We start from the raw sequence: 14,378 nt of genomic DNA, 5'->3' as shown, positions 1-14,378 counted from the left end.
TGTACTTGTTTAAGAAGAAGGACAAGTCTTATGCAAATCATTTTGGCGCACATTACCGAATTTCCCCAAGACCTTCCTCCACAGGCAATCCACAAGCTAATAGCTTGTGACGAACAGCGTAAAACGACCTTATGCAGGCCTTTTTACAAAACAATGAAACATTTTATGGAAACTATAGCTTCGCTAAGGAAACTATCATTTGCATTGGATGTTATAATAAGGCCTTATGGAGGTTGTTATAAGATGTTGAATTTATGAATAAAAAAAAAGATTTAATTTTTTTTTTCTTTTAATTTTTTTCTATTTCGTTTTTTCTTCTTTTTTGGTCATGTCAATGCTTTTCCTGTCGTTCTGAAATGGGAAGAATTTAATTTTAATTGAAAAAGAACACATTTTTTTTAAATTTCACAAATGGCCCCGCCAGGAATCGATCCCACGTACCTCTGCATACCAAGCCAGCACCTTACCAGTAGACCATACTCGAATATTAAAGATGAGTGGCAAAAAGGGAGCTAATTGAAACCTCACATAAAAATGCAATGTTTTTTTCTAAATTGTTACAAACATTGCATATCTGCAGGATAAAAGCTTTGCATACTTATTGGTGAAAAACATTGCATACTTGAGAGATGAAACATTGCATACTTACAAGAACCTCTTGGAACAGGTCTTATGAAAGCCTTCTGTCACTTGAAAATAGAAGGCTTCTTTAAAACGGTTCAAACAGGTCTTATGATGGTCTTCTTTAACTTATATTTACACTTCCAGATAGCCTTAAGGAGACCTCATTTGTTTCCAAAATGGATGATTTGCGTAAGTAAGCCTTAAACTAAACTTATACAAACTATAGCTTGACGAATCGAAGAAAATGGACCTTATGCAAGTAAAATTGTTACTTGGGAATTTCCATACTAATTTGAGCCGCCTTCGGACCAGTTTCTGATCCGAAGTCGGACTCAGCTCCGCCTCAGGCGGAACGGATTCGGACCGAGGTCGGACCTGTTTGCTTGAAGGGATGGTATACGAAGTAATAAGGGCGATTTTATTCACTATTACTCAACTTTGGAAAAACTCTGAAGTTCGCAAGCTTCAGAGTTGACCCCAACTCGATATTTGAATCTTAAGTTGAATGTTTGTTTTATTCAATAGTTTTTTTTTCTCAACATCCCAGTTTCAAACCAAAAGTTGACAAACTTGTCGTTTTAAAAATATCCCTAGGATTTTTGTGACAATTAATAAAGAAATCTGCCAATTTCAATTGTATTTTGAATACTACATATATGTCATTCCAATTGAAGTTAGTTTTTTTTTTTTTTTTTGAATAAATGAATGAAAGAAGATTTTCCAAGACCTCAAGAAGATATCCAAACCAAATTTTATTTTGGGGAGTAAAAACTCAACAAGAAAAAAACATCAATTTTTGCCAAACACATTATTTTTTATTTATTTTTAATCTTTAATCAAAACACATACATACACATATGTACAATGTACATACATATGTACATTATCTCTACAAAAAATGAAATATTATGCGATTCTTTTTTTTTTAATATATGTACTCTCAAAACGAAAAAAAAAAGAGATTTACGACACGTTTTTATGAACACAAAATATTTTTTGGCTTTCTTGAAAACACTCCAAACGCATCAGTTCCATCATTTTGAATATCCAGAACATTGGGTAGGTAATGAAATGTTGACAACAATAATTTTTAGGTATTTTTTAAAACTGAAAAAACTTTTGACACAAAAATAAATATAAATAAATGACATTTTGAACTTAAATCTCAAGTTTGCTCGGCAAACTTCTCATATTTTCGAGAGTTGAGAAAATCGAAAGTTGATAAACTTTAGATTTAGTATTTGACATTTGATAGCTTCAACTTTCAGTGAATAAAACCAAAGTCCCAAGTTGAAACTAAAAATCCTAAAGTTATATTCAACTTCGACTGAATAAAATCGCCCTAAGTTTTTGATGTTTAATATTTGGCAAAGTCAAAAGCAACAACAATTTCCAAGACAAATTTGTTAACAACAACAATTTCAATGGGGCAGCTGTCAAAAACTTAGCCATTTTTTTTTCTTTCATCTGACAGTTCTCTATACACACTTTTCTTCGCGTGATTATACCTTCTTTTCTTATACCATGCTAGCAATAGACAAACAACAAAAAATGTCGAAATTGTGTTACCTCAGCATTTTTTCTCTTCTAAAATCTATGCTGAGATTTATTTGTTGTTCACGGTTTATCCAGGCAAAATATGCGTCAACCATCGTCGAACCCATCAAATCTTTAAAACAGTGCTTCCAATTGAGCCTAGAAATTAATTTAGGCTTTGGTTCAATGTCAATAAATGCAAGTTGTACAAACGTAGTTCAGCCTCGGATCAAGAATTTAAGCCGGTCAATTGCGATGGATTAGATGCGGGTCAACTTCGGTTCAAGCATGGATCTGGCTATTTTCACATAGGTGAACCTTGCACCAGTGCTAAACCTCAACTTTACCACCGAATTCAAAAGATAAAAGTTGGTGAACCACGAGATAAAATTAGCCAGTTTTGTTTTTATAAAAATCTCAATTGCAATTGGAAAATGAAAATAAAATAAATTATTTTCAACGGTATCACCCTGTGTTAGTGTTCATCCAAATTGACACATATAAAACGTCATTTTTTTTTGTTGTACTTGTCAAACATTTTCCGGATATTTTTGTTGATTTTGAAAAAAAAAAAAAAAAATACACAAATCAAGCAACAGGAGAAAAGAAACTTCCTTGAAAATAGGATTTTCTTCCAAAAATCTTCTTTCTTTATCATTTTCCTGTATGAAGTGTTTATAAAACCCTGCCACCAAAAACCTAAATCAAAATGAATTTAGAAGTTTGTCGCATTTGTGGCACAACAAGCGACTTGAAAAACATTTTCACTCAAGGAAACGATGAACTTGTAGAACAGATTCGACTATGTGCAAATATCCAAGTGAGTACTGTCCACAAGCCCTTCCTTTAACCATCTAAATCCATTAAAAATTTCTCAGATCGATGCCAATGATTGTTTGCCAAAATTTGTTTGCCACGAATGCGAGAATGGTTTGGCCTTTTCTTATCGTCTGCGAAAACGCGGCGAAGAAACCGAAAAGAAACTTAGACAAGATCTTCTTCTTACCACAATTGAGCCTTATTCAGTGGTTGATGAGAGTGTCATTAATTCTGAAGATGATGACAACAGCGAGATGGTGGAAGAGTTTTGTGATGAGGAAATCTGGATAAATGATGATGAAGATTTCGACAAACCAGAAAGTTTGATTGACAGAGTCTCAGAATCTGGTGACGAGGAGGAAGTCATAGTTCATGATATAGTAGAAGAACTGACATGGGTCGAAGAAAAGAACGAATATCATGAACCTGAAGAGGTTACTGATGATGGCATTGTCATTGAACCAGTCGAACAGAATATCGCGGAGGTATTTGAAGAAGTGTTGGAGACTCAAGATGAATCGAATATAGAGCCAGCTGAGGTTTGTTTTTATTCAGATTAAATGTTTATAGACTGTTTTCACTTGAGCCTAAATGAGGTAGGTAATTAAGCAAAATTATCTCATCTAGTCAAAAAGGCTATTAGGTTTCCAAATAAAAGTTTTTATTTATTTATTTAATGCGTTAAGGACTAACGTTAAACAACTTATTATATATCTTAAAACTAGTACATCTTAAATTTACATTACATTCTCGTATATTAAAAAAGATTTGTTTGAATTTTATGCTTTTAAAATTATCATTATTATCCAGTCAAATAAGGGTTTAACCTCGGAATGAATGTTAGTAGAAATTTTTTTTGCCAAATATCTTCCTTTTGCCATTCTATAACATATCTCAAAAGTCTAGAAAAATCTCATGTCCGCTTGTCGCGATTTCAAGGTCAAATCGCGAAATGGAGATTTTCAAAATTAGCAAAAATAGGCTATGGTATTATATACACATATGATACATGATTTCAAGGTATTTTTTAATGCTGATTCCAAAAAATCAAGACAATCTGACGTCTCTGGAAAAAGTTATACCTGTTTTTCATCTGTCAACTCATATTATTATAACAGTTGCAAACTTACTGCCGAAAAACCCTTAAAAGTTATGGTAGATGAACCAAATTTTGCATGAAGATTTTAGATCCATCATTATTAAAAATCAAAACAATCAATTACAAAAAATATATATACCTACGAAATAATGGTATTTTTTGATGGAGCGGCAAATTTTAGGATATGCACTAAAGAAGATTCTTGTTCATCTTAGGAATAAGTGCAAATAGGCTAATTTTTTCATTTTAATCTTTGTTTGGATATTCTTTAACTACCCTCAAAAATCTAAAAAATCTCATGTCTGCAAGTCCTAATTTTCTTGGTTTGAAAATTAGGGGCATATTTTAAAAAATTAATAAGAAAAGTTTAAATTTGTATATGTATACCAACATAAGCGACATGATTTAAAGGTATTTTTTAACACTTATTCCAACAAAACTCACAAACAAGTCAACCTGACCATCCCTGAAAAGTAATGCACCTTATTCATGTTGATCTGACACAAATATCTGAAGTGAAGTTTTTCAATCTTTTAAAATCTGCACCTTATTTTCAAACCAAGAAAATTAGGACTTGCGGACATGAGATTTTTTTAGATTTTTGAGGGTAGTTAAAGAATATCCAAACAAAGATTAAAATGAAAAAATTAGCCTATTAGCACTTATTCCTTAGATGAACAAGAATCTTCTTTAGTGCATATCCTAAAATTTGCCGCTCCATAAAAAAATACCATTATTTCGTAGGTATATATATTTTTTGTAATGGATTGTTTTGATTTTTAATAATGATGGATTCTAAAATCTTCATGCAAAATTTGGTTCATCTACCATAACTTTTAAGGGTTTGTCGGCAGTAAGTTTGCAACTGTTATAATAATATGAGTTGACAGATGAAAAACAGGTATAACTTTTTCCAGAGACGTCAGATTGTCTTGATTTTAGATTTTTTGGAATCAGTATTAAAAAATACCTTGAAATCATGTATCATATGTGTATATAATACCATAGCCTATTTTTGCTAATTTTGAAAATCTCCATTTCGCGATTTGACCTTGAAATCGCGACAAGCGGACATGAGATTTTTCTAGACTTTTGAGATATGTTATAGAATGGCAAAAGAAAGATATTGAGCAAAAAAAATTTCTACTAACATTCATTCCGAGATTTACCCCTTTTTTCTCCTTATTTTACTGTATTATTAACAGAAGAGATCACAAAGTAGTATTTATTGAATACTGAAATCAACTGATTAAGGGTGATTTTGTTCACTAGAAGTTGAGCATAACTTGAGGATTTTTATCTTCAACTTCTGGATTTTGTTTTGTTTACTCAAAGTTGACGTTTTTAACTTTCGATTCTCAACTCGAGAGTTTATAAACTTTCGGTTTTCTCAACTTCCGGAAAAAGTAGAAGTTTGCCGACCAAACTTGAGAGTTTGCTTTAAAATTATTATTTTTTTATTTTTCTGTCAAAATTTTGTTGGCAGTTATTGTGATAAAAATTAATGTTCCGAAGGAAAAAATCGAAAAATAACATTTTCTTTTTAGTGGTATCGATATAAAATGTTGCTCATGGAAAAGAACAAATTCATAGAAAAAAATATGATGCAAAAACAAAACGAAAACAAAGACAAATTTAAAGAGAAAGAATTGCATTATTTATTTTCTTATGTACATATTATTAAAATGTACATTTATTAAAACCTTCAAATTTAGACATTTCTTTGTGAAAAAAACCATTTTTTTCTGGTGCTAAAGACCATTTCCGACGCTATTCACATCTATCCAGTTACATTTATTTCAATTACTCCGCATTTTATATTACTGACAGCCATACAAATAATATAATTTTATCAAATCAATCAAATGATTTGAATTTGAAATTCTTGAAAAACGGCGCGCACGTACAATCGGACTAATAAAAAATCTTCGACATTTTGAACACCAAAAATAAAACACAAACTTAATTAAAATTCTAACTGATGACAAAAACATAAAAAGATGATTATAAACTGACATTATTTGTCTTTGCTGTCACAAATATCCCAGGGATATTTTCAAAACTGAAAGTTGGCCAACTTTTGTTTTTTAAACTCGAGAGTTAAGAAAAAAATAGTGAACAAAATAGATTCTCAACTTTTGTTTTAACTCTCGAGTTAAAGTCAACTCTCAAGTTTGTCAACTTGAGAGTTTGCTCCAAGTTGAGCAATAGTGAACAAAATCGCCCTAAGAGGACTATATAATCCATAATTTACTCTACTGAAAGATGGACATAAAGGTATTTGTCTTCTTATGTTAGCTTGGCTAAAACTGAAATGTAAACGATCCAAAGTTGATGGCGATGTTATAGAACCGTTTATTATTTTAATGATGTAACAAAGCTGTAAGTATTCTCTATGCTTTGAGAGTAGAGGGAAATTTAGTAACATAACTCTTTGATTGTAGGGAGGTAGTGAGATTTCGGGGGACCATGGTAGAAACCGGAGAGAAAAACGCATAAATCTTCTCTGAATACCTTCTATTCTGTCAATATGTATTGAATAGTATGGTGACCATACAACACATCCATATTCGAGTATAGGCCGAACAAATGACACATATAATAGTTTTAAAACGTATGGATCATGAAAATCACGAGAGAACCGTTTGACGAATCCTAGAATTCGATTAGCCTTATTAATAATATAATCATAGTGATAAGTGAATGTTAGTTTTGGGTCAAGTATAATCCCCAAGTCAGAAAAAATGGACGGTCTAGTTAATGGACAAGAGTCAAACATGTAATTATACAAGACTAAATTCTTTTTGCGTGTAAAACTCATTATTTTACACTTGTCAACATTTAAAAATAAGCGGTTTGTAATGCACCATTCCCTGAAGTTTTGTAGATCTTCTTGAAGTTGTAGACAGTCACTAACTGCAGATATTTCTTTAAATATTTTTATATCGTCTGCATATATAAGGAGAGAAGAGTTTTTTAATAATTGTGGTCACATCGTTTATATATAAAGTGAACAATAAGAGACCTAAATGGCTTCCTTGTGGAACACCAGAATTAACATAAAATTGTTTGGAACATTCACTACGGAAAATAACGGCATAACTTCTATTTTCTAAATAAGATGCAACCCACATTAAAAAAATTTTCGTTGAAACCTAAGGCTCTTAGTTTTAATAATAAAGTTTTATGACATAGTTTGTCAAAATCCTTACTGAAATCGGTAAAGACACAGTCTACCTGCTTCCGTTTTTCAAATGAATCAATGCAAAAAGAAGTGAAATAAAACAAGTTTGTAACGGTAGACTTATTTTGGACGAAACCATGTTGACTGTCACTAATAATCGATTTACAGTTAAACGATAAGACATTACATATAAGAGACTCAAACAATTTTGGGATAACAGATAGTTTAGCGATGGGGCGGTAGTTGCTAACATCATTTTTTAGTCCTTTTTTATAAATTGTTGTAATGTAAGCACTTTTCCACAATATGAAAAAAACTGAAAATTTTATAGATGTATTAAATAACAAACATAAGGGATAAGATAGTTGGGACGCACATTTTTTTAAAACACATGACGGTACACCGTCTGGACCCGGACTATAACTATTTTCAAAATCAAATATATTTCGAGCAATTGAATCTTCTTGAATAGTAAAATCTATGGAAGTAAGATGTGAGTAATTTAGCTGCGGAGCGAAGTAATTGACAGGTTCATTAGAATTACAATCCAAATAAGCATCTTGGAAAAAGGTAGCAAACATATTTGAAATTTCGATGGAGTCATGGCTAGTTATGTCTTTGAATGACATAGAGTTAGGGTAATCGTCTGTGTTTTTTTTTGGAACTCACAAAATTCCAAAAGTTTTTTGGATTATGCTTTAATTCACTCTCAACCCTCAATACATAGTTTGAATACAAGGTATTCGAATATTCAGTAAACATATTTTTAAGTTCAGAATAGATTCTATAATCTTCAACATCCTTGGAGTTACTAAAAGTTAGCCAAGCCTTATTTCTTCTATTTTTCAAGTTTTTAATGCGATGATCAAACCATGGTGGGTTGTTAGATTTAATATAGTTGTTCCTTATAGGTGTCGTTTTATAAAAGCACTCAAAAAGTAAGTTATAGAATTTTAAACACATCTCATTCACATTACAGTTAATAAACAGTTGATTCCAGTTTACATTACACAACAAATTAACTAGAAGATTAAAATTACATTTTTTGAAATTGAACTCAAGTTTTACATTTGATTTTAAGGATACATTACACATGTTCATGTTGAAGGATATATCTATTGCTGGGCGATGTCTATCTTCATTTAATAATATAGTGTTAGCCGGAGTTACAGCTATGTCAGAGTTTATTGAATCCGTAAAGAAAACAAGATCCAGTATTTTATTAAAAGCGTTACGAATTCCATTATATTGATTTAACTCGCATGAGGTAAGTCCGTCGATGACTGAAAATTCATTTGAAGATGATAAATTTGATGGAGATAAGATATTGCTATCGTCTGGCTGTATCCAGTTCAAATTTGGGAAGTTGAAATCGCCTACAATCAAAAGTTCGTCGTTTGGTTCCATTAAATTGTGTATAATTTCAATGCAATCAACATATTTTTCATATACATTATTATTGGAGCTTGGTGGTATATAAGTGCAGATTATACATATATAGGTAGCCAGTTTCCAATTTTATTTTAATAGCTATTATTTCAGCGTCTGTAGAAGTAAAATCGTCAACGAGTGTGCAGATATAATTGTTTTTAACAGCTAGCAAAATTCCGCCGCCAACTTTTTCTAGATCATTTGCGTTATGTCTATCACGTCTAAAGATTTGATATGACCCGTCAAAAAGCTCAGTGCTCAGAAAAGAGGTGTTCAACCAAGTTTCAGTAAGAGCAATAATTCCATGAAGGAGGTTATTTATATTTTTATAGACCGTATTGATCTTTGTCCTTAACCCGTTTACATTCTGATAGTAGATTGTATCTGATGAAGCTGCTTTTTTGGTATTTTGGCATTGTCCGTTCCTTCTGAAAAGGGTTTTGTTTGGCGCTCCAGATTCCAGGAAAAAGTTTTGCAAAAAATAAACTCTTTAAAACCAAACACCCTTAACTTATTCAAATTAGACTTGAATCCATACCACAATTCAGGTGTTGTAGTTGTAACCTTTCTTTTCTGGTTTGTAACCTTTCATTTTACTCGAAAATGGTGTAGTATCTTTTACACCTTTTTCTTCCTGGCATTCTATGAGTTTAGGCTCTTCACTCTTCATCCTCTCATTCAAATTGTTAAGAGCTGTTACCAATGGGTCGTATTGTTCAGGTAACGTAAGGAATAATTGAGGGATAATATCGTTCTCTTCCACTTTGCATTCAGCCAGTTTGAGCTGGTGAACCAGATTTTCAAATGTCAGCAAAAAAGAAGCCACTGAATGTTGGAAATCTTTTATTTAAAAGCCTTAGCATTGAATCTCAACAGTTTTCTATTCCAATCTTTTTGATGATCCTAATTGCCATATTTCCAGGTGGAACCTGATACTCAAACTCTAAAGAACAAACCAAGAATAATTACCTGCCTTCTTTTTGAAGAGAAATCCTCTGCGAAATCCCAAAAACAAACAAAACCACACAAGGACAAAAAACGTTTCCATTGTGAGGTTTGTGACAAATGGTTTGTCCATCGATTTCGATTCGACGAACACATGAAAAACCATCAGTCCGATGGAGAGAAAGCCTTCCCGTGCTCCCAGTGTGACAAAAGCTACACAAATCAGGGCAATATGGAGCGTCATGTGCGTTCGGCACACAAATTGGAAAGAAAATTCCAATGTTATGAATGTGGAGCTAGTTTTGGGAGAGCAGATATTCTAAAAATGCACATGTTCATGCACACTGACCAAAGAACAATCGAGTGTAAAATCTGCCAAAAGAAGTGAGTTTTCCAAACTTTTTCAAAAATTGTATTAAAAATTTCTTTTCACAGATTCAAAACCAATCAGAGTCTACATTACCACATGAGAGTTCATAAAAACAAACCGGTACGAGTCAAAAAACCGAAAAAAGATAAACCCAAATCCAAATCAAAATCACAAATATACCTCTGCGATCAATGTGACAAGATCTCACGTCATCGTACAACCCATCTGAACCATATGCGGACGCATACCGGTGATAAGCCATTCAAGTGCAGTATTTGTGACAAAGCATTCCGGACGACAAGTGCCAGAACTAATCACGAGTTACTGCACACAGACAAGCGACCACATACCTGCAAGAGCTGTGGATTATCATTCCGACAGACATCGCATCTAAGCTCACACATGCTTACTCATACCGGAGACAAGCGGCATGTGTGTAATGTTTGTCAGAAAGCGTTTGCTATGCGAAGTAATTTGGTTGTCCATTTGCGAATACACTCGGGAGAGATGCCTTATGTTTGTATTAATTGTCCAAAGAAATTTTTGCTGTCTAGTCAATTTAAGAGACATAAATTGATTCATGAGGAAGGTGATGAGCAGACTGAATCGGACAAGAATGGAATTGAAATTGGAGAGGAATTCCATGATTCGCAGATTAGTTTATACATCGATGATATTATTGAACGGAATACAGAAGGATTTGAGGAGGATATTATTGTTTCTGAATAAAAGATGGAAAGATGCTATTGATGTATTAATTAGTATTAATAAAAATAGTTTTTATATGTATAGTTAAGAAATTTGGGTTCCTTAAGCATTTAATTTATCTGAAGTCTTAACTCAAACAACTTATAAGGTAAGAATAGCATCGATATAGAGTCTAGACTACTATTAGAGTTTATCAAAAATAGAAAAGAAAGTTGATGCCTAAAAAAAAAAGTTTCTGACTTCTCAGGTTTAATATGCATAGAGAAATATGGCAATCGTTTTATGGTTAAACTTGCACTCTATTTCCATTACGAAACAGACTAAATGTTTTAACCAAACGTCTCAACCCATTTTAACGACAACCTGAGTCCTGGAACGCAATGTGAAAAGTACTTTCTTCTACAAATTCGAACATTTTACTTGTAACTTGTCCATTCAGTAGTTATATATCGTTGACCGATTTCTCTCTTCCTTTTTGAACCTTTACTAACAAATCTAGAAACAAAATTAAAAAAAAGTTACACCTACACCCCAGTGTACCAATTGACAATTAATTATATACTTGATTGGGTATGAAAGAATAACAACAAAATCGGTTCTGATGCTCCATTTGGTGGTTATTTATTATTTGTTAGAAAGCTTAAACATATTCAACTTCTGGCACCTGCCGTCAACTATTTAAATTAAACATATTTTACTTTGGACAACTAAACAACGGTGACTAATCAAGGGTCAACGCAAGCTACATGTGTGTGTGCTTGAAAAATAACATGAAAATTTAAAGGAAAACTCTTTTATGTTTGCCCAAGTAAATCTTTGTTTGCAAGAATATTATTTGTTCCAAAAGTAATTTATACACCTTCCTTGAATAGGTTTTTTTTTTTACATTTGTAAGCTCTCTTGGAGAAACCTAGGAAGCCTAAAAAATATGGTATTTTCGATCAAGAAAAATATTTCGGATAATTAATTGTGTGTGAATAATCTCAAAAAAATAAATAAATAAAATACAAAACATGAATTTCGCTCACAGAGCTGCGTACAAGAGAACGAAAAGCCTTGCGAATTTTTTCGTTCACAATTTCGTTGTGCTAATTTTTATATTGAATTTATAGTTTCGCTTCCCCAGCGTAATAGACTTAATTTTGAAATTGATTTTCCATTTTTGGCTCATTTTGAGACTATCTTCTTACGCAGACAATTATTTCAACGATGTAGACAATATGGGCGTTGAGGAAACGTTAGGGAGTAAATATATCAACGTCATTTTTTGAATAAAAATTTAGGTAGAGAAGTAAATTGAGTTAGGGAGATTTTTCTTTGCCTAAATTGGAAGAATTTTTTTTAAAACCTAATCAGAGACACGAAACTTGGCTTAGTATTTAGTCCTTAACTTTTCTGAACCTGCCGAATAAAGACATTTTATTCCAATCCTCTTGATTGTCCCGTCGCATGTGATTTATTTCGATTTAGAAAAGCTGCCGCTGTTTGATTTAAATTAAATATCAAAGAATTTAGTCCTTTGGCTGCTTGATTTTTGAACGATCGAAGAAACTAATTCATCTTTATTATTAGCTGCGTGCCTTTGGAGATATTAACCTACTGCTAGGTACTTAAAGTAGCTATCAACTACTATTACTTTATTGAAAAAGAAGTTCAAATGTTCAAAGCAGCTTCAAGTACTAAGCAATAGATAAATGTGACACCTACCAAGTAAGATTACAGAAAGCAGTTTTAAAGTAAAACTTTATTATATCACAAGAAACATAACTTACCAGAGTGAGGAAGAAATTTAATGATTTTTAATTCTAGTTGTACACTAGGGTGTATGCGTAACTTTTTTTTTATATAGCTAGCTAAGCCCATTTGTTTAAAAAAACCCAATAAAATTGTCATTCCAAACATAAAAACCATGGTTTCAATAAAAAAAATATTAATCGTTTTAAAGGGTATAGTAGACGTTATTAGTTGTGTTATTTTGGCATTGCTATCCGTATCCGGAGATGTAGTTAAAAACAACGATAAGAATAAAAGCTAAAGAAGAGAAGCTTAATCCAGCAGCGGATAGAGTTTTTCTTACAAAGTAATAACAATATAATAATAATTTAACTATATGCCTGTAAGACCTAAGGTCTTTTAAATGCAACTGCACGGCACTAGTTAGAAGGAATAGAAAGATAGGAAAGATTTTTTGTTGGTACAGTGAATTGAGAATAAGATGATTATTATCTCATATAGTCCCAGTATTACCTACTTTATTTTTTTCTTAATGTGTGCATATCTATTGTTGTTTAACATTATCAGGGAAAGTTTTTAACAGTTAATCTGTGACAATTCATACATACTTATTCAGGATGATGTCCAAAGATTCAGTAGAAAGTGAAGTTTGAATTTTAAATGTTGCACAAAATAAAAAAATTTAAATAAATTAAATTTTTTCTAACTAATAAGTAATAATAGACCAGGGTCGATAATTTTTGAAACCAAAAAAAATCATAGTAGAATTAAACCCATTGGAAAAGGAGGTGAATATGATGAAAATTAAAGGAAAAATAAATTACGGGCGAGCCGAGTTCGGGAAGTGGGTGGGTTGAGTTTTTAATGGTAAAAAATGGTATATCTCGAATTCCGGCAAAACTACAAATCCTATAGAAAAAAGTTGTATGGCAAAGTTGTAGGTAATAAAAAGATCTACAACTTTTGTATCAACAATTTTTTCACATAACCTCAAAATGTATGTGAAAAATTCAAAAAACCGAGTTTTTGGTTTTTTATTTTTATCTTTTTCAAAAAGAAAAATTTTTCTACGAAATTTGGTGAAAACTTACCTTATTATGTCCCAAATACACTGTAATTTATTTGATTAAAAATATTAATTTGTTTACCTTATTTTGACTTAAAACCAAAAAAACACCCTAATTTTCAATCGAAAATTCACGTGTCAAAATATCAGATTTTTTCAAAAAGTCGGTGGGCATTTCGTTCGTTTAAATGTCTATTTTCTGTTGGTGTAAAAAAAAAATTATACATTAGTATACTATAGAACATGTTTTAGTAAAATTCAAAAAATGAAAAAACTTGAATTCGAACAAATTGGCCTATTTATTCAAATTTACACTTTAATTACTCAAAAAACGTTAGATTTATCAATATTACATGAAATCTTACGTTTTTTGAGTAATTAAAGTGTAAATTTGAATAAATAGGCCAAAATTGTGAGCAATGATAAAAAAATTTTTTCGAATTCAAGCTTTTTTCATTTTTTGAATTTTACTAAAACATGTTCTATAGTATACTAATGTAAATTTTTTTTTACACCAACAGAAAATAGCCATTTTAACGAACAAAATGCTCACCGACTTTTTGAAAAAATCTGATATTTTGACACGTGAATTTTCGATTGAAAATTAGGGTGTTTTTTTGGTTTTAAGTCAAAATAAGGTAAACAAATTAATATTTTTAATCAAATAAATTACAGTGTATTTGGGACATAATAAGGTAAGTTTTCACCAAATTTCGTAGAAAAATTTTTCTTTTTGAAAAAGATAAAAATAAAAAACCAAAAACTCGGTTTTTTGAATTTTTCACATACATTTTGAGGTTATGTGAAAAAATTGTTGATACAAAAGTTGTAGATCTTTTTATTACCTACAACTTTGCCATAC

At 31.5% G+C, this 14,378-nt stretch overlaps 2 protein-coding genes across 2 annotated transcripts in view; one reads left to right on the top strand and one right to left on the bottom strand.

Annotated features, from left to right (window-relative positions):
- LOC129909227 (U3 small nucleolar RNA-associated protein 6 homolog) overlaps positions 1 to 14,378 on the bottom strand; it is a 172,381-nt gene that overhangs the window by 16,225 nt on the left and 141,778 nt on the right. The window lies entirely within an intron of this gene.
- On the top strand, positions 2,747 to 10,752 carry LOC129909228 (zinc finger protein 189-like). Its single transcript, XM_055986273.1, has 4 exons — positions 2,747 to 2,980; positions 3,039 to 3,518; positions 9,616 to 10,022; positions 10,074 to 10,752. The coding sequence occupies exons 1-4, from the start codon at positions 2,870 to 2,872 to the stop codon at positions 10,735 to 10,737; spliced, it is 1,662 nt and encodes a 553-aa protein (XP_055842248.1). The 5' UTR covers positions 2,747 to 2,869; the 3' UTR covers positions 10,738 to 10,752.

This window comes from Episyrphus balteatus, chromosome 2 (assembly GCF_945859705.1).
Source record: "Episyrphus balteatus chromosome 2, idEpiBalt1.1, whole genome shotgun sequence".
In the NCBI taxonomy this organism is placed as follows: Eukaryota; Metazoa; Arthropoda; class Insecta; order Diptera; family Syrphidae; genus Episyrphus; species Episyrphus balteatus.
Note: the sequence above shows the minus strand (reverse complement) of the source record. Positions and strands in the feature narration are given on the sequence as shown.

Excerpts from the sequence above, each read along its gene's own strand:
- LOC129909228 (XM_055986273.1), top strand. The coding sequence starts at position 2,870 with ATGAATTTAGAAGTTTGTCGCATTTGTGGCACAACAAGCGACTTGAAA. Across the intron at positions 2,981-3,038 it reads GACTATGTGCAAATATCCAA|ATCGATGCCAATGATTGTTT; the intron begins GTGAGTACTGTC and ends AAAATTTCTCAG. Across the intron at positions 3,519-9,615 it reads CGAATATAGAGCCAGCTGAG|GTGGAACCTGATACTCAAAC; the intron begins GTTTGTTTTTAT and ends CCATATTTCCAG.